Source organism: Artemia sp. Qi Xiang Cuo, chromosome 5 (assembly GCF_049724085.1).
Source record: "Artemia sp. Qi Xiang Cuo chromosome 5, ASM4972408v1, whole genome shotgun sequence".
Classification (NCBI taxonomy): domain Eukaryota; kingdom Metazoa; phylum Arthropoda; class Branchiopoda; order Anostraca; family Artemiidae; genus Artemia; species Artemia sp. Qi Xiang Cuo.
The window spans coordinates 5,255,248-5,276,888 of record NC_142798.1 but is presented as its reverse complement, the minus strand read 5'-3'; the positions used below and the strand labels follow the sequence as shown (position 1 = coordinate 5,276,888).

Below are 21,641 nucleotides of genomic sequence, written 5' to 3'. Positions count from 1 at the left end.
GTCTCGTAGGGTTTTTTTTTTTTAGCATTGTTTAGCTTCCAAGCACAAAAACCTGTGAATAGCCAATCAAGTTTCAATCATTTTTTTAAACTGGAAAGAATGGATGTTTTTGACAAGCAGTTTTTCTATTTGTAATAAGAATCTGGCAATAGATAAAAGGACATAGTATTATTAGGAAATAATTGTGAACAAATGAACAGGTTCCAATTTAAAGCTTTGACGCTTCTAAGCCCAAGCGTTTTTGCCACTCCATTTTGGCAAGATTTTCGGAGAAATCATAAAAAATTCGGGGATAGTGGAAGCCCTGAGCAGAACGCAATTGATGAGCTAAAATTAATGAAAGAGAGAGGTAATACCGAACTCTCGGCTGCCATTCTTGGGAGACATCTGACACTTTACAAGTGGCCACAGAAATCTTGTGTTGTTTCAAAATCGTTTTTTTTTTTGTGAATATGCAGTACGGCTGTGGAGTGCACCTGTCACTTTGATAATAACTCACATCAGTCAACGTAATCTTACATGTTTTTACGTTTTTTTTTTTCCTTTGGGGTTTGTCTTACAGCCATCTGTAGTTTTAGGGACAAACTTTCCATTATATAGGTGTAAATGTACCTATAATCTCTTTTGTTCAGTAATTTTGCTTGTCTGTTTTAGGTTTGTTGAAGAGTATAAAAAAGATCCAAAACGAGATTACGGTGAAAGGGTTGTAAATGTTTTTGCTCGATTGAACATGGAAGGATATGAGGATCCATATAGACCTGCGAAAGAGCAATTTGACAAGCAGGGATCCTTTGGAAATGGAGCTGCTATGCGCGTGGCTCCGGTTGCACTGTATTTTTGTCACAATCTGGAAAGTTGTCTAGAAGTAGCCGAACAGCAGGCAAGGTTAACACACTTCAATTGGATCGCAATTTTGGGAGCTGTTTTGCAGGTTACTGTTTTTGTTATTTTTTTCCCCCTTTGTTTCTCGTTTCATCTATTTATTGTCTATAGGCCATGCATAGTGTATGACGAAAGACAAAAATCGAAAATATCATAGATATGCAGAATTCTAAGGGGAGATTGGAATCTATAACATTCTTCCAAGTTGGCTTACTCTGTTCCGTTTTCAATTATCCATAGTCTCGAAGTCGTCCAACTCGAAATTCATAATAAATTCCTGTAATAGATCCCCTTTTTAAAGCCTGCTAAATAGAAGTCAGGGCTGACCTTTGTCAATAGATGCTGAAACTCGAAGAACAGAAGTTAGCTATTCACGGTGAAAAATTCTGCTTTTAAGGATTATTCCAAATCCTTTAAATTTGTTGAGTTTAAAATTGCATATAAAAATCATTAGCATAAGAATATTTGCATAATTTTTGAAAAATGTGCAAAACACCCCCAAAATGGGAATGATCTTGATGAGATTTACTATATCAATATTATTTTGTCTAAGGACCCTTATTCTGGAAAAGTCTCTGAACTCAAATATACGAAATTGTACATTATTTATAGAATGCAAAAATCATTAATAGATAAAAATTTACCAATAAGAGTGGTTACGGATAAGTTGTCTCTTGTTTTCTTCCTCCATGGGTGATCATTAGAGCCAGCGGGCGTAGATTATTGGAAGAGGGATCTAACTGTAATTTACCTTATTTTGCAATAAAGGAATTCAGTTCCAGTAAAGTGCAGATTCCTATAATTTATATCACTAGTTTGCCCCCAGTTTGTCCAAAAGGCTATGTTGTAAAATATTATGCGGTATACGATCGGTTTAAAACTATTGTTACCATATTTCATGTACGTCATTCCCTACTACCGAGGTCTAGCTACTGCTCAGTGTGGCTTATTCGTCCCTTAACGCATATACAGTCCACTTAAAATGAACAATGTGTACAGTGGTTTTACCTTTACATGGTAATACCAACGGTTGTACACTGCATAGTCGCACGTCGATCTGTAGTGGTAATATTAGTGTACCTTCTGTGAGGGAGGGCACGTATGAAGCAAAAAAAAGAAAAGAAAATGAATTTTTAGACCCAGTTCTTTAGACCCAGTTTTTAGAATTAGTTCTGACTTTTCGTGAGAGGTCGGTGGGGGGGGGGGGCTTTAACCATAGCTTCCCTTTGTTTCAATGAATATTTTTCATGTTTAGGGAGTGCAAGCTTATTATACCAGCAAACCTATTATTAAACCATGCTTCGGTTTAACTGATAAACCACTTTTGGCATTTTGGACCAACCTCCAAATCTTGTATTCCTTTTAAGGTTAGCCATTATTTTTGAAGCATTTTTATTGCTTCAATATTACTGAATAACAACTAATATGGGGCAGCTTTTATGCTAAATTATAGACACATATATGCTCTCTATAAAGGATAGGCTAAAATTTAGTATAAAGAGTTGGATCTAATGTGGGGGGGGGAGGCAGCAGTCTCTCTAATAAAAAGATAAAAATATATCGTTTAAGTTTTAGCTTCACTTTTTTAATTTATTAAAAGAAAATTTGGTTGTACTATCAACCGAATTTAGTTGTAATGTGCTATTTGAAATATTTAGCACATAAACTCATCTTCAGCAAAATTTACTATAACTATTTAAAATTTTCATTCATGTGAGAAAGGTTTTTCCAGAATTAACGCCCTAAGCCAATTTTCTCGAAGTCATTGCTCATCTAGATTGTTTTTTTTTTTTTTTACACCGGAAAATAGTAGTTTGCTAATTAAAAAAAATATAGTGCAGTTTTCGAGAAAAACTTCGAGCTATATAAATATACTTGAGTGGGTCCGGAAGGGAGAGTCAAGTTTTGCTTATTTTTTTAGTTAAAACTTTTAATGAACCAATAGAATTAATAGCTAATATGATAACTATAAAGCAGGCTAAAGCGGGCAGTAGAACAGTTTTCTTGATTAGTGGAGATCAGGTCAGTCATTTGGTTTCTGGATGCGAACAGAAAAATATGCATTTTATTCTTTTTTATTTGCCTAGAGGTAAGCAACTATTTCATTGTAGGGTGATGTATTTAGTCATAGCTCGGTGATTGACTTATAAATTTCAGGAAATTTTTGTCTAAAGGGGGAAGGAAGCAAACTAGTTTTTCTCTTGTTTTAAGAAAACCCTGCATTCCTCGTAATAAAGACTTTGAGGTGATAATTTTATTATTGTTTGTTTATTGTTTGTCTGGACAAATATTTGTTTGGGATCTGTCATTATACGTTACAGCCAGTCATCCGACAGGCTTAGGCTAGTTAGTAATAAATGTTGTTCTACTTGCGGTCCCTGAAGAAAACAAGCCAAGGGACGAAGTTTTATATACAAGGGTTCTGGACAAGGTGCTTCTGATGGTGCTTTGTAGTTCAATCTGACACCAATGTTTAGGAATTATAGATTCTTGTATTTCTTAGTATGGGACGTGATCGTCCCTTACTAGGTTGCCACTACTGCAGCAACCCTGATATGCATGGATATTGCTTGAAGATTGGTTAAGTGCTTAGTAAATTAAAGTTCGTATTTTCAGTCCTCGGCTGTATTTCACGCTTTGAACTGCAAGGAAGGTGCAAAATTAGAAGCGGTGGAGTTCGTCAATAAATTGAGAGAATCAATTGAAAGGTTTGCAGATAGAGAAGAAAAAACTGAATGGTAAGTGTATTTTTCTCCTTGTTTCTTTGCAGCAAACGTTACAATTGTCATCAGCTGCATCAGCTTGCATTATTACTGGAGTGGTTTTAGCAGTTTCACTTTCGGTTTGCCCACTTAAAAAATGCGGAGGCTGTGTTATAAGATAGTTGTAGGCAAAACTGCACATAACAGACATAACTTATCTAAAAACAAATTTTGTGTCCCTTTTTCATTCATGAGAGGGATTCGCCGTTTATTGGGTGTTTTTATTACCATTACAATTAGTTTAATCTCGTTTTAGAAGTCATCCCACAGACACCACGGTCGCCATCCCTAGAAATTTATAATTTTCTAAGTTATTTTGCGTTACCTATTAAATAGCGATTTTTTTTTATAAGTGATTATTTTGTAGAAGCTTAAATAGCTCGAAAATACAAACACAAAATAACATACAAACGCTTGATTCGGAATAAAATGGATTTTGGTATTCTAACCTTGAGAAAACACTCTGCACGTAAATAGGTATATGTTGCAGGAAAAGGTCGTATATGTGTTTGATTCATTCCTACGACTCTTTCCTTCAATCCCTCATATGTCTCCTTTCTTACTCCTTTCTATACCCTAGCTCTTTTATTTAATTCTCTCGACTAAATTATCGGCCAGATCAAAAGAGGACAGACCCTAATAATAATGCAAGTACCGTCCACTTCTGATGAAGCCGCCATCATTTGTACCGTTGAATCTAAGCGAACTCGATCTGGATCATAGAGCCGGCAGCGTTATGTACGGGGGGGGGGGGGGGAACGCCCGCTTGCAATATTTTTTATGACCTCCCAAAAAAAAAATGAGTTTTTCTAAAAAAAAATTAGAAAAACCTCTTAAGATCATAAATTGATCTTAAGAAGTTTTTCTGCTAATGAAATGACTTTACTATTTAAAATTTTAATTTTCTATATAAATAGTTTTTCAGCAGGACTGAATATACAAAAAATTATCAAGAAACATTGGAGGGCATTTTAGTGCAATTTCTCTTCTTTTTTCTTTTATTTGGGAGTTGTTTTGTATGTAGGGTTTGGGGGCCGCCTTGATGGGCTTTTAATTTATAGTTGGTTCCGGAAACCAATAAAGCAGTTTATTTTACAACCCATCTCAGGCTCGTGAAATTTGAATTGTTCTAGATTTGTTCTTTTGGATTCATTTACTTGCTGGATTCTAACACCTCTAGGTCTAATCTCATTTTGTATGTATTTTTTTTTTATCTTACTAATTGGCATGTATGTCATAAGCCGCACCTATCACAGGGATACCATAAAAGAGCTTATTGTATTGCCACTTTACCTGGGTAAGGAACTTAATGTGCCAAAACCCATATAAGCAAGTGTTTATTCCACTGATGAGCCCTGGTGTGAGGTAATCACTTGGGAATATTTCACTACATTTGAAGTGCTTTTGTTTTTAATTTTATGACGAATTCTATTTATTAATGATAATTTTGTATGAACTTAGGCATTTCTATTTGGTTAACTTTGGGTTATATGGCTTTGTCCTAGGTGATTGGGTAGGTGAATAAGGGCAAGACCTTATTGAAATGCTTGTTTATCTCGATTGCTAAAGTAGGAAAACAGTTCTTTCTTTCATTTTTTTTGTTTAGTTTTCTCTTCTTTTTTTTTATCAAATACCTTTAACATATTATATATGGAAGGGGTTTTTATGGAAGGGGTGGTCATTTAATGTCCGAAGAGGGCTCATGACTTTGCAATTTAAAAATTTAGTATTCTATATAATTTATTTTTAGGTAGGCCTGAATATACAAAAAGTTATCAAGAAATATTGAAGGATATTTTAATGAAATTTCTCTCTTTTTTTTCTTTTATTTGAGGTTTTTATATATAGGATTTGCGGGCCACCTTCAAAAGAGCTGAGGTATATTTTCTTAGCGATCGTTTTAGAAAAGCAGAAGGTATCCCTGGTAAGACTTGGAAAGTTACAAAATCTGTCATTAATCCTATTAATCACGATGACATTTTTATTTCTGATGAAGATCAGAATATTCATTAAACCGCAGGATGAAAATGTGATCATTTTTATAGTAGAGTAGGAAGATTAGCATCGTCAGGTGCACAACATCCGAGTGACGGCTCTTTCACTCAATTTTCGCCTTAAAGTAGTGATGTATCAATGTATCTACGACCGGTTACTTAGAAAGAATCGAATGACTCTATAGAAAATATGCGAAATAGTGCGGCGGGGTCTGATTTAATGTCAGTAAAGGTATTTAAGGCAATTTTTCCTGTCATGTCGCACCAAATTTTGTACCTGATTAATGAAACTTTTAAAAATGGTTTATACCCTGAGTCGCTTGAAGATGCTAGGGTAATCCCTATATTAAAGGAGGAAAGCAGAATAATGTAAGTAATTACAGGCCAATATCCGTCCTTTCTGCTATAGCGAGGTTACTAGATAAACTTATAAACATAGAGTATCTGACTTTTTGGAGAATAGATTGTTTTTTCATTCTAATCAAATTGGTTTTCGTCAAGGGATGTCTTCGGGGCGAGCAGTTTTAATGTTAACTACCTTTGTAAATGATGCTCTGGACCAGAGTTTCAAAGTGACATCTATTTTCTTAGATATTGTAAAAGCGTTCGATACTGTTTACCATCTAATTTTATTGTGGAAACTGGAAAATTTTGGAATAAGAGGAAATGCATTGTATCTATTTTAATCCTTTTTAAGCGGTAGGATGCAGTATGTAAAAATGTCTGGAGTTAAGTCGACTGAAAGAGCAGTTGGATTTGGTGTTCCCCAGGGTTCTGTTTTAGGCCACTTTTTATTCCTATTATGTATCAATGACTTTGGCTTTTCTGTAATGAGTTTGATAAATAATTTTCAAGGTTTATATACTAATTCTAAGGTCATCCTTCCCAGTTTTGCTGATGATACCCATTTTGCTGTGGCAGCAAAGACTTCAGCTTATTTAATAGGAATAATGAAAAAGGGTATACTATGCATAGGTAACTGAATGAGAGTAAATAAATTTTTGTTATATCATACTGAATCAAGGTTTCTTATGTATGGTAGATCTTCTAATTACTATCCTTGGATTATTAATATACAATTTTTTAATTATGTAATCAACAGATATCCCGATATTTGAATGCCTTAGTTTTAAAAATCATATATCTTTTATTAGTAGTAAAATATAAAGAAGTGTTGGAATGATGATAAAGTTCAAGAATATATTCCCGAATCATGTGATGAGATTAATTTATTTCTTTCTGGTTCAACCGTATATGGTTTGTTGCGTGAGCGTATGGTCTAGTACGTTTTCAGTCTACCTGAAGCAACTACGTGTGATGCAGAACATGCCACTTCGGGTGTTGACCGGAGATAGGAAAGAAACATCAGGTAGATCTCAATATTTACAGTTAAATATTACCCCTCTGTCCGTGGGTGCCCATAGACGGAATTTTATGTGGGGGGGGGGGCTTACCTTGTCTAATCGGCAATTCCAGTGCTGTATAATTGAAATCTCAAGACAGAATATCATAGGCAGCGCTATAGTGCTGCCTAAGTAAAGAGCGATGTGGGCAAAATATTTTGTTTTTTTTAGATCAAGGCATTTCTTATAGAAAAAGAATTTCAAAGTAACTTCGAAAGAGCTCAAGAAGGGGATCCACCTCCCCCTCCCCCACTTCAATCACTTCCTCAAACACATCCAATCAAAATTTTGAGATAGCCATTTTGTTCAGTTTAGTTTTAAGGTCCGACAATTATTACTTGGAGAATGACACCCCCCCCCCCTCATAAACCTCAGAGTAAGGGTTGTAAGCTATGCCCTGTGGGGATATAAGGTTTTTCAAAGAAATGGTGGTCATATAGACCTCACAAGGGGCTCATTTGATTGGTAATCAGAAGTTCTGCTGGCCTTTTTAATAGTCAAAAGTGATTGGAGGTCATGCAGCCCCTCCCCATACACCAATCATTTCCCCAAACACATTCAATCATAATTTTTGAGATATCCATTTTGTTCAGTGTAGTTGAAAGGTTCAGAAATTATGTCTTCGAGGATACCCCCCCCCCCCATATAGCCCTCAGGTCAAAGATTGTAAGTTATGCCCGTGGTCATATAAGGTTTTTATAGAAATGGTGGTCATATAAACTTCAAAGAGGGCTCATTGGATTGGTAATCAGAAGTTCTAGTGCTCTTTTTAAGAGTAAATGTGATTGGAAGGAAAATAGCCCCCCCCCCCCCACACACACACACACGCACGTCGTATTTTCCAGAAACGCACCTGATAGAAATTTTAAGGTGGCCATTTGTTGTCGTAAAAACTTCGAAAAGGGCTCAGTCGGTTGGTAATGGAAAGGGCTAGTGCCTTCTTTAATAGTCAATGGTGATTGTAGGGCAACCACCCCCCACGCCCATCATTTCCCCAAACACTTCCAGTCAAAATTTCGAGATAATTATTTTGTTGACGTAGTTTAAAAGTCCAGAAATTATGTCTTTGAGAATGAGCCCCCTCAAAGTCCTCAGGGAAAGGGTTGTAAGTAGGCCCCGAGGGCACTTAAGGTTTTTATGGAAACGGTGGTCGTATAAATTTCGGAGGGGGCTCATTGGTTTGGAAATCGGAAGTTCAAGAGCCATTTTTACTATTCAAATTTATCGGAGGGCAGCAGTACCCCCCCCCTCCTCCACGTTTTATTTTCCCTCAATGCATCCGATAGAAATTTTATGATAGCCATTTGTCCAAAAATAGTCCAAAGATCTCATAACACGGCCTTTGGGGTTGACACAACCCCTCCAGAGTATGGGGATAAGGGTTTTAAGTATGCCCCGGGGTATGTAAGGTTTTTATGAAGAGGTGGTCTTGTGAACTTTAGAGGAGACTCATTTGATTGGAAATGTATACTTCTAGATCCATTTTAATAGTAAAGCGTGATGGAGAGAAAATAGCCCCCCTCTCCCTGATATCCTCTTTTCCCCAAACACATTCGATCGAAATTGTGAGACAACCATTTTGTAGCCAATAGCCCAAAGAGAATATAACAATGTCTTCAGTAATCAAATATAAGAAATATTTAGGCGGACATTGAACTAAATCAAAACAAACTATGAGCATGTGAACTTTCAAAAAGGTGACAAAGCAATATCTCAAGAACAATTTATATTATTAAGTTAGATCTTTAAGAGTAAGTTGTGGGGATTTTGAACTAGCCAGAAGGCAATATTTGTATACATTTAGTACTAGTACTACAACTTCAGTTACTGTAACTAATGACGCTTAGAGTATTAAGGTGAAACTTCTAGGAAGTGTTTAGGTGGCGTTTCAATTAAACAAAAAAACTGTATACATACAGGTTCTCAAAAAGGTATATAAGCAATATCATAGGCAGCACCGCTCTATAATAGCTAGAAATATGATCGAAACATTTAAAGAAGCTAATTCGATTCAAAATTAAAAGTTCTAGGGTCCTTTCTAAGAGTAAAAAGAGATTGGAGGGCAATCAGCCAGTCTCTCAAGCTGATTTATGTCCCAAGCACATCTAGTGAAAATTTTGAGACAACTGTTTTGTTCAGCATAGTAGAACGGTCCAGCAACTATGTCTTTAGGGATATTGGGCACGTCAAACCCCCACAACTATGCCAAACTATGAATTCTTATAGAAGAAAAACCGATAAGATGTAAAATATTTTTTTTTTCATGAAAATGACTTTGTCAATAAAAAACGAACAGAAATTCACATATAAAAAAATTTCTTCCGCAGAACATTTTTTTCAAAGAATACTAAAAAGCTCTATCAAGTACAATACGGGCAAAAGTGAAGCCAGATCATATTCAACCATGAACCTAACGCCAATGCCAATCGATAAATAAATGAAATTCAAAATTGAAAGAAATGAGAATGAATAGCGGAGTTAAACTCGAAACGAGCAAAAATTAACATTAGTAGGGCTGTTAACCCTCATGCCTTCTCAAGACCAGAACATAATTTGTGCTTTACTGAAAACAAAATATTTTAATTTTTTTTACTTTTTTTTACTTAAATAAGTAAAAAACTTTTTTACTCACTTTTATTACCCTTTTTTATTTTAAGGAATAAATATCAGTAAAGGTAAATTAAACTGACAATCCACGGTCATGTTTTTTTTATTATTATTTTTTTCAGTAAAGCCTAAGTAATGTTCTGGTCTTTAGAAGGCATGGGGGTTGTCAGCCCTATTAATAATAATTTTTGCTCTTTTTGAGTTGACTCGGCTATTTATTATAATTTCTGTTCGTTTTGAGTTTAATTTAATTGTTGATAGTGATTTGTGGTAGTTTTACGCTTAGAAGATTATTTGACTTTATTTCTGCCCTTTCTTGGCTTAATAGAGCTCTTTCTTTGAAAATTTATTCTGTGGAAAGTTTTTTAAATTAATATAAATATATGACACTGTCATTCAGCCTGGGGGGTGGCGGGCGCCCTCCTTATGGGCGCCCATGCCTCTGTCAGGGCTAGGAAAATTGTATCATGCATTTTTCATGTATAAGTATTATTCCAACTTAGTTCCCAAGTCTTTCCTAAATTTATTTACTTCTCATGATGAAATACACAATTGTCCTACGCGATATGCTAATAACGTGAGGCCTAATATAGGCATTCGAACTAGATCTTTATTTTCAATACGTCAAATTGGACCAATTGTTTGGAATAATTTGCCTGAATTTTTGAAAATGTCGGCAAATGTATGTGATTCCGTAGAGAACTTGGAGTTCTCTGACAAACTGAAAACAGTTTGTCTTTAGTTATATGATTTTCGAAGAATAATTAAATTGAATTGCTTTCGCTTTCAAGTTCCCACCAAATTAGGATTAAAAAATAACAAAGTCCCGGGTGCTAATAGTGTGGTAAAGGAGTTTCTTAAATATGGTGGCTTTGAGGTTGGAAATATGTTACTGAAAATTATAAATATGATTTTTGAAAAAGGGGACGTGCCTAGTGATTTTAGGAAAACCCTAATGAAACCCCTGAATACGAATGGTGATAAGATTGAGTGAGGTAATCTGAGGCATTAGCCTGGTCTTGATGGGTGCAAATTACTTAGTAATAGGATACTTTTTAGACTGAGAGATGCAGTAAACAAAGCTTTAAGGGAAGAGCAGTGCGGTTTTAGGAAGAGTAAAGGATGTTTCGACCAAATTTTCACTCTTAGGTTAATAATTGAGAAGTGTCTGGGTTACCAATCACCTTTAGTCCTCAGTTTTTTTTTATAGATTATGAGCAAGTGTTCGATTCTGTTGATAGATGACGTTAGGCTAAGGTCTTATCCTTGTATGGTATACTAGACAAATACATCAAAGGGATTAGTACTATATACAAGAACAACATGAGGTTAGCATCTGGTTTCGAATTAAATCAGGAGTCAAACAGGGTTGTGTTTTAACTCGTTCTATGTGGATTATATTGATGGATTTTGTCTTAAAGGAGCAGAGAAACGCAATGGAATAACACGGAATTAAATGGCAAAGAAAAACTTTCCCATAATAAGATTGTCCTGATGATTTAAGCATCCTAGATGAAAGTGTGAGCATGAATGTGCTAGAATAGGCTTGAAAATTAACGTGGAGAACAATAAGTTGCTAAGGCTAGGAAGAAGTGAAGGTGAAAAGGTGACGTTGGGTAACGAAAAGATTGATCAAGTGGATAGTTTCACTTACCTTGGTAGCATTATTAGATAAGACGATGGGAGCTATGAACATGTTAAAAGTGGGATAGCCTTGGTTTGGTGTGCTTTTTCACAGTTGAAAAAAGCTTGGAAGAGTAGAAAAATAAATCTGCGAACCAAGATTGGAAGCTACAGTGGTCAAGTATGGTTCCGAAGCATGCTCGCTCCGAAAAAGGGATGACGATTTGCCAGATTTTTTCCAGGAAGAGTGCTTGCAGATTGTTTTGGATACTCGGTTGACTGACTGTATTTCAAGCAGTGCCGTAAGATCTGGTTCGATCCCACTTTCTTGGGCTCTAATGAGAGAAAGTTTGAGATGGCCAGGACACGTTCTACGGATGAAGAATGACAGATTATCGGAGATTCCCTTTTTTGGCCAACCGTCTTCTTTGCCTTTTTTGGCCAACCGTCTTCTGCAAAACGGAAAGCACGTCGTTCGCGGTTCGGATGGAAGCACGTCGTAAAGAAACATTTAAGGAAAATGAAAGCTTCCTTGGAGGGTGGAAAGAGGAGGCTTAGAATAGAGGATGGAGGAGAAGCGTGCTTAGCTGTGCTTTCCTTAGGGGGCTTGGTGCCTCGGTAAGTTGTTGGTAGTAGTAGAAATTGTTTACTAAAAGCAATATATATCTTAGTGATTCCTCTTTTATCATTATGGTGTTGAGAAATAAATAGATTACCGAAAGCTCTCGAAATTAATGCGATTGTATTTTGTAATAACAATCTGATTCCGAAGTTCCATCAGACTGATTCGTGCTTCAGGTTCGTTCATGATACTATAACTATTATTACTACCACTACTACTGCCTTTACTGTCGCTACAACTACTGCATATTGGGCAAGTAACACCAAGGGGGAGGATATTCAGGTGAAATTTGAGGAAATGTTGACCCCCTCCCCCCGTGGAAGATTCCCCTGGGTAATTTCGGATGTTCAATAGAAGCAAAACTGAAAGTTCTACTCGCCTGTTTAAGTCTGAGGTAATCCTTTAGCGCCTCCTGTAGTAAAGTTCCATAGGGTTCTTTTTTTTTCATTTGCTGCTACAGATCACAAAACAGATCACAGATCACAAAATGAGTAGATTAGCACAGATGATCCGGTACTGGCTAAGGGTTCTAAGTCTGTCAGAAGATAGGTTAGCAAATGCAGCTTATGTGGAGATGCTATGGTCGAAACGTAAAAGATCGTGGCCGTATCAAATAAAAAATGTTTTAGATGGATTAGGATTATCCGATATTTGAAATGAGGGGCTAGGACCCTCAAATCAGGGTGAGTCGTTTTTGGCTATTTTTTTTGAAAAAAAAAAAAAAAACGAAGTCCAAATGTGGACCCAGGCAGTTAAAACATCTGAAACATTGAAGTTTTAGTCCCATGTAAAAGAGATATTTGGATTCGAATATTATTTTAAACTAGGATTACCGGGGGAGACACTGAGGACTTGGTTTCGGATCCGAGCGAATTGCTTGCCACTAAAAAATAGAAAAAGAGTATTTGAAAGAAATAGGGTGGCCCCAGATGCAAATGCGGATTACTCTTGCCCCAGATGTAACCTAAGTATTGAGGTTGTGGCCATTTTCTCACCGTGTGCCAGAAACTTTCTATATTAAGGGAAATTTTTTTTGAGGGTGGTAAGTGGGTGTTCCCGGGTATCCTGAAAACGACTGTAAAAAGGACAATCAGGCAGTTATGTAAATATGTAAATGAAGCGTTGACATCAATTAGTGAAACTTGATATTTATGTTATTTTTCTTGTGGAGTGTATTTAAGAATACTGTGCTGTATGGCCTGTTTTTTGGCTTATAGTAAAAAAAATTATTATTATTATTATCAAAGTGCACCGACCAGGTTTTTTTTTGCTGCTGCTGCTGCTGCTCCTACACTACGTTTAGATCACAAAGTGCACCGACCAGTTTTTTTTTGCTGCAGCTGCACTAACTTTTGATCCAAAAGTGCACTGACACGGGTACGGAAAACCCTATTTGTAAATCCATTCATTGTTTACGTACATATATTATATTCTCAAAAACCTCTTTTCCACACCACATATGAGGTAGAGGTCTAGGCATTTTTCTTAAAAGAGGTATCGCCAGTAGCTTTGGCTGGATAATATTGTTCAAAAGCTACTTTCAACTAGTGCAAGCGAGTAAGAAACTACTAGCCAACCTCCTAGTTGGCTACTGTAGTCGCCAATCCTCCGCTTGACTGTTATTAATTCTACTTATTCAAATTTAGTTAATTTATATCTTGAAAAAAAAAATTGAAGTTAAAAAAGTGAGAACGTTTATAATGTATTCTTTTTTCAGTAAAGTGCAAATTATTTTCTGGTGTTTAAAAGGCATGGAATTGTCAACCCTGTTTATGCTAGTTCCTGCGCTTCTTTAGTTTGACTCAATTATTTATGTAATTTCTGTTCGATTTATGTTTCGTATTTGGGGTAGTTTTATGCTTTGAAGATTATTTGACTTTATTTTGTGTAATTTTTTTTTGCAATTAATACCATACAAGAATAGGACATTCGCTAAAGCTCTTCTATTTGCTCAATCAAACGATTACTTATAATCCATAAAACGCCGGAGTAAAGGTGCTTGATGATTCAGGAATTTCTCAATCATTAATAAAAAAGGGAAAATTCGGTCGACGCATCCTTTACCCTTCCCAAAACCACGCTGTTCTTCTCTTAAAACTTTAATTTACGCCATCTCTAAATCTAAAAAGTATCATCATATTATGTAAGTTACTTTCTACAAAAACCAGGCTACGTACTTTACAAAAACGCTACGTACTTTTTCAGAAATCATATTCACTATCTTCAGTAGTACATCTCTAACCTCACAACTGCCATCTTTGAAAAACTCATTTACCACAGTATCATTACCTGGGGAACTCTATCATGATTTAGCACATTCTCAAAATATTATACCCTTTTCTCTAAATATTTCCTTCTCACTAATTGTTGTCCCGTTTCTATTTTTAACTGGGAAAAGTCCAGATTTTATGTCTATGCAGGTTGGTTTTTGTAGTGGTTTAAGCTGCTATCAGATTCACCATTTTTTCACTCGCCTTATGAAACATGTGGTTATCCAAAGATCCACTTTATTGTCTAACCGTATAACAGACAGGGTTGTCAGTTCTAATGCCCTATATTGCCTTGTTTTGTCGGGAGTAAAAAAATCGCTCCTGTCAGTTAGGCGGAATCGGTATTCTAGTGCTAATGTTCGGGCAAAATGTAATGGGGAGCTTTCAAACCTCAATCCCGTTTGTACAGGGCTCTGTCATGTAGCTGTTTTGTTGTGCAGCATGTTTAAATGCCTACGGTCTCTCCATTCTCTGTCCTACGGTCAAGTCAGTTTATAACAAATCCCATATGCTGACGATGTTGTTCTGCTAAGCCGTAGCAGCCTAATTGAAAATTTTTTCATACTTAAGTCGGTCTTGGTTCCGTTGGTCGGTCAAGTAACCCTTCTAAATGTGATTTAATATATTTTAATAGCCAATATCAAGTGGCTGGGCATTTCGTTCGGTTTGTCTCTTTCTTCTACTTGTTCAACCCTGATAAATAGAGCCATTAAGAATCTAAGGATAGCATAAACAAATTTTCGGCTACTTGTTTCTTGCTGTATTTGAATTGATTGGCCCCATTTCCATGTATCTCCAGACAAAAGGATTGGACTTTTTGACGACCAGGAACGTGGTTGATAGAGCAAGAAGGAACCTAGAGAGAATTTCCTTTGGAAGCATCAAAGAAAAACGTCTCCAAGTTCGTTTAAAAGAACCAGAGCCTTCTAAGGGCCACTTTATTTGAACTTGAAATTAGCTTATAGTTACCAGCTTGTCGCGTTGCCAAGAAAAAGTGCAAGCCGGGAGAAAGAGCAAAATATCCTCAATTTGAAGATATGGAACAGCGATATCGAGTCGAAGTGTTAAGGTTAGTAAGTGATCAAATAAGAATCAGGCTGAAAGAAAGATTTTCAGACAACAAACAGCTTATTTTCGACGTATATTTCTTGCAGCACACCACGTTCAGGCTTGTACGTCAAGGTAAAATGCCAGAGTAGGTCTTTCGAAACGTTGCAGAGGACGGTGAAAGTTTCTCATGACGAGCTGAGGTCCGAGCTGAAAAGCTTTGCCCCAGTTTACGATGAAATTATTAGCAAGGGTCATAAAAATAGCTGGGATAAGTGTGGTGCACAACATGATGATAGACCTGAATTTGGAGATGAATCTGGAGGGCTGACATGCGAGATCAACCTGTAGTTTGTGCATCAACTGCACAGCTTGCGTGTATCGGTTGCTATTAAGGCTCAATTTATGCTCATCAAACTACACTTCAGTTTTTCTGGGCTACGAATATCTGCTGACGCTTTCGTTTTCTCAAGTCAGCTGTAAAGGATCCTCCAAGCCGCTTAGTTCAGTGCAGTTTGAAGATGCTTTAGAAGACGTGAAAAGAGATTTGAAGACTTTGACATCGCTTTTGTCAGTGCAGTAGTTTTTTCTTTTTTAGCTGACTTATTTTGTTTTGTATCTTATCAAAATACACATTTTGTGTTCTGATGGAAAGTTGAAAAACTCCCAGCGGTGTGATTCATCCTTCTGAAGAGGATAAATACCTTGAATATGCTTTGGTACAGTTTTCCATGAAACAGGACGATAGGTGAAAATTTTATACAGCTGAAGATACGATTCCGCTCTCCCTTTGTGTGCAAACCTGAGCAAAATCGAGTCCAACCGAATATCAGGGAGATTTGGCACAAAGCATTATTAGCGGTATCTGTCCTCTTCCTACTTTAAGTCTGCTTTTTACTTAACGGGTAGTACTAACTTGTCTTGCCGCGCACATTTCGGCACGAATAATGTGGAGTCTAATTTACATTTATTGTTAAAGGCACTTTCTGATTAAACACGAAAACAGAATCCTTCTATAAGGAGGACCAAAGTTAGGGCCGCTTAACTAAAATGCCCCCTTAGCTTTTCGCTCCCAGTCCACCTCTGGGTGCAGTTAATAAATGAAAAAATTGAAAATGATTAATTATTTGATAAAATAAAAATAGATTAAAAAAAAATTAATAATAGGGATTACAATAATTGGATGAAAATAATTAATAATAATTAGAAAGTTAAAATAATATATACAAATTAATTTAACAGTAAATGATTCATTATTTAATAAGTTGAAAATAATTTTGTTATTATATGAAAATTTTGTTAAAGTTTTAGCATGAACATTTTTTGGGGCACAGAGGGGGGGGGGCTAATAAAAAATTTGCACCGGGGACAAGAGCCTAGCCTTGGTAATACAAAATTTAACAATTTCTAGTTTTGAAGGGAATCTAAATCCAAACAAAACATAAGTTAAAATTTTAGACAACCTGACGCCCCCCCCAGCTTTCGTGGCAGGGGGTATAAGTCTTGCTTTTTTTCATCGTTAACATAGCCTATAAGGATTTTTATCGGAAAAGAAGGCATGTTTGATCTTGGGTCTCCAAAAAGGCTTAGGGTATTAAGGTGAAAATATAAGGAAATGTTGAAAGGGATGCCGAAGACAATCAAAACACATTTTTTGTTTGCTGGTTGTGAAAAGGGAATATCAGCAATATCTAAACAACGACTGAGAGTATTAAGTTGAAAATTTCAAGGTATGTTCAGGAGATCCTGCAGGGAGATGTGAGGGCAACCAACGCCCACCACTCCTTGTTCTTTTTGGGTGCCCCCTCTGCTCAACACTGATCTAAATTTTGGAATTGTCATTTTGTTCAAATTAGTCAAAAAATTTAATAGCTATACTTCCAGAGATGCCATGTCCCCTAAGCCCAGGGACAAGGATTGTAAATTATGCATTTTGTCCACTGTATACATGCAGGATTTACCATTAGGAATTTTGCAAATATTTTAATCTGGATTTATCCAATAAGACTAAGGGCATTAGGATGAAACTTCCTTGAATGTCGAGGGGCATGTTATACCAATCAAAAATCAAAATGTGCATCTAGTTTACCAAGAAGTTGCATTTTAAGAACGACTGAGGATATTGAGTTGAAACTTTCAGGTAATGTTGAGGGAAACGTTGAAAAGTGGATGGAAGGCCGCCAAATCTCTCTCAGTTTAGTTACCCCCCCCCATTTTAGTTTCCGTCCCTCTAAAAATATTTGATAATGATTGTGAAATCTAGCCCGTCTAGAAAAAAAAAGAAATAAAAAAGGGAGAAAGATCAGTGCTACCCATGCGAAAAAGTCATTTTCCTTAGTGTTCAAGGTGGGGGACTGTAATTATCCTACCAAAGGTTTTTGACCATGCTGATTCGAATGGTGCGGTTTTTGTTTCGATTTGACGCCATTTTCAAGGGTTTTCAGGCTCTTTTTGGAAATCACCATAAATTTATTTTCGCAATAAACCTTTACTCCTAAGATTAACCGAAACAATAGTTACCATTCCTGATTCAGTGTCAATTGACAATTTTTACTTAGTAGACAATTTTTTTGAAAACGCGTTTTTAAACTTTTGATTACTATGGGCTGTAGTTCGCTCTTTTCTAGGTTGCAGCTGCCGCTGCAACCATGATCTCAACGTTTGGGGAAACCATTGATGTATATTAAAATATTTCATAATTTAATTTACCAACGAAATGATAATGTTTGGTCACTGACTGTTTTTGTTTTCGTTCTGAGCCTATATTCGAGTCTATAGAAGTAGTTATCTAAGTACCATTTTGCTCGGGGGTATAGCAATTCCCATGCTATGATTACCAGACTGGTTATTTGGCAAGGTAAAATGTGGTCAAACATGTTTTGAGAGTATGGTCGTAATAATATAATTCAAGCAGACAGGTTTTTTTTTCTGTTATTGTTGTCAATTGCACAATGAATGTACATTGTGAGTTCACGTGCACATTTTTCTTAAAAAACTGGTATGTTATAAAGTAGTCAAACATGTTTTGGGAGCATGCACGAAATTATGTAACTCAAAATCTGTTTTTTATTCATCCTTGAAATTGTGTATAAAATTTTCATGCACTACAATTTAATTTTCATTATGTTTTAACATATCGTACATAGTACACTGAATATTATTAACTTTGAAACACTGGATCCGTCAATTGTCAATGTGCGTACAGCTTATTAAATTTCTTAATTTATTTCCAGATAAAAAGCATTTACCAGTAAATTCAAATTTCAGGGGGACTTAGCCCCCCCTCCCCCCACCCCAAACAATAAAAACCCATACAGTAGTATACTCGTTAGAAAACGCAAAGTACGCTTTTTTTCCTTTATGTAAACAAAAACCACCCCCACCCTGTTCTGTATAAAAAGTAATTTAGTTCAAAAAAGCCTATTTTAACAGTCATAAAAAATATTTTTACGATATAAATATACGCTACTGTGCTAAAATAAAAGGTCACTTTTTGAGAACAGGCCTCGCACGCTCATTTTATCACAGCGATTAAAACCATATATGTTTATAATTACAGAAAAGGGTCCTTTTTTGGAACCAAAATTTCAAACGTGTCGTATCTGAAAACAAAAGCTTGGTGATTAAGACGGGCTTTGTCTAATTCTAGCCAGAAACTCAGAATTGATAGTGGGAAAGATGGAACGAAGCCACATTCTGTGTGTTTTTTTCTTTACTTGGTGGCCATTCAAAAAGCAATGATTTCTGTAAAATAAATAATTCTTATACCTTTTAAAATAGCTTTAAAGGGTTTAAGAGACTCTGTTGTCTTATTCAGTGTGATTTTTTCTTTACTTGGTGGCCATTCAAAAAGCTATGATTTCTGTTAAATAAATAATTCTTGTAAATTTTAAAATAGCTTTAAGGGGTTTGAGAGACTCTGTTGTTTTATTCCGTGTGATTTTTTCTTTACTTGGTGACAATTCAAAAAGCAAGGATTTCTGTTAAATAAATAATTCTTGTACATTTTAAAATACCTTTACAGGGTTTGAGAGACTCTGTTGGTTTATTCGGTGTGATTTTTTCTTTACTTGGTGGCCATTCATAAAGCGAGGATTTCTGTTAAATAAATAATTCTTATACCTTTTAAAATAGCTTTACGGGGCTTGAGAGACTCTATTGTCTTATACCGTGTGATTTTTTCTTTACTTGGTGGCCATTCAAAAAGCAATGATTTCTGTTAAATAAATAATACTTGTACCTTTTAAAATAGCTTTAAGGGTTTTTAGAGACTCTTGTTTTATTCTGTTTTATTCTGTTTTATTCTAAAGTGCTAAGAAATTCTAAAGTGCTACAGACAGTAGAATAACCTTTAATCAGCAATTTATCTGTAAAACAGGGCTACTCATCTCCTTACTAAATTTTTCTTCTTATTTAAGGTTGAGGAGGCCGGTTCATAAAATTACCCTTTCCCCAAAAACACGCCAAAACTGAGTGATATCATATTGATGCATGCTCCAAAATCATCCATCATCAGATATGCTAGCTCCATTACAGGTTCTCTGGACCAGCCAGGAGCCTCTCAAGCCAATTTCATCTCTGCAAAAACCTCCGTGCAACCTGGCAGAAAATTCAAGAGGAAATTGATAGATTCTCATTATGTATTAGCCTTATCTATTAAAGATCGAGAGGTCACCCTATATCTAGTGTTGCCAGGTCGGTCATGACCAATACAAGACGAGACTAGTATGGCCCCTGCAGCTCTCGCTATGCAAGCTGCAAATTTAAATGTGAGTTTTCAATTATTATTTCTTGCTAATAATTTTTTTTCCCACGTCAATTTGAAGGAGTGTGTGAGTGGCACATGCACTATTTATTTTTATGTCTACCCGATAATTAATGGGGATATTATAATTAATATGTCAAATTCAATAACGTCGTAATGATTTTCATTATTTTGTTGTGTGTTTGTGTGTGTGTGTGTGAGCGGTGCATGCGCCGCATCTACTCGATAATTCATTGAGATAGTATAATGAATAGTGTAAATTCAATAACAACATAATGATTGAATGGCATATATTTATTTCTTATGTTTGATCAGAGTGGTGAAATTTTTTCAATATGAATATCAGCTGAATTGTATTTAAATGCTGATTTTGAATATCTTTAAATTATTTCGTTTACCTTAATCCATCAAAAGTTATGAGAAAATTAAGAATTTTTGAAGTAGAAATTCTGACATCTCCTAAATTTGTTTCCGCAGCGCGTTAATTTGTTTTCTCAAAGAGTTTCTATCTGACTTCAGAGACGTAATTACTTATAGGCTAATGGAATATATATAGGGGTTAGAAAGGTAATTTCAACCTGTAAGAATATTTCAGCTTGTGTGCGCATGTGTGTGTGTGTGTGTGTGTGTGTGTGCATGTGTGTCTGTGTGTGTGAGCGGTGCCTGCGCCGCTTAATTTTCTGTCTACCCGATAATTCATGGAGATAGTATAATGAATATTGCAAATTCAATAACAACGTAATGATTTTCATTATTTTATTGTGTGTGTGTGTGTGTTTGTGCGTATGTTACTAACAAAATTTGTAATTTATTATGCATTTGTTCTGAAAATAATGCTATAATCAAAAACTATTTAGTTTAAATAATTCTAGGAGGAGGAATTGAGTTTTATGGGATGGTATGGAAAAGAATGAACATGATTTTTCAACTTTATGAAATAATACTTATGTCAGATAAAAAAAACCTTTTTTATACAGATTAATGAAATAGCAGTGCCACTGGGTCATGAGACATCAGCATTTATTGGACCAATTCTATCACCACCAATGGAGTTCAGAGACGAACCTTCATTAGTTCTAGATAATATGGAGTGGCATAGGTGTTTTCTTAATGATGTTTTTGGGGACATGGCTAGCCTAGACGACTTAAATTGTGACATTGACATGACAGAGGAACCGGAATGGGCCAATAGATTTATGCATGAGCACTTAGGGGGTGTTACTAGTGCATCTGAACCGGGTCCTCATAAAGAAATTACGTCACAGGACAATACAGGCTGGCTCGATCAATTGTCCTCAAACACCTTGGAATATGTACTAACAGGCCTAGGCTCATGCCATCTCCAACAAATGTAATTGAACAGACTGGAGGTGATATTATTGACAGTTCTATGTCACCCCCCACCGTTCCGCTTATGGATAAAGCAACAACAATGCAAATTGTTGGACCTAATTTTTCCGGGGACATTTTTGGCGATAGTTTTATAACTAGTGAATTGGGTCCTGTGCAAATAGGTGCAGGACATGAGAATAGTAGCATGTCCCCGGAATTACGTGAATTTTATTTGTTAGAGTCTGCTCTAGGTCACTTACAAACATATAGGGTAGATTTTAATCCCCCCGAGGAAAACGTGATTGACGGTGGGGTCATTTTAACAGACCCTGTA

The 21,641-nt window shown here is 36.0% G+C and overlaps 1 protein-coding gene across 1 annotated transcript in view; it reads left to right on the top strand.

Annotated features, from left to right (window-relative positions):
- Positions 1-21,641, top strand: part of LOC148951740 (ADP-ribosylhydrolase ARH3-like) — a 147,007-nt gene that overhangs the window by 81,683 nt on the left and 43,683 nt on the right. The window contains exons 3-4 of the mRNA XM_089088696.1: positions 655-931; positions 3,499-3,620. Coding sequence (XP_088944822.1) covers positions 655-931; positions 3,499-3,620 — 399 coding nt within the window. The remainder of the gene's footprint in view (positions 1-654; positions 932-3,498; positions 3,621-21,641) is intronic.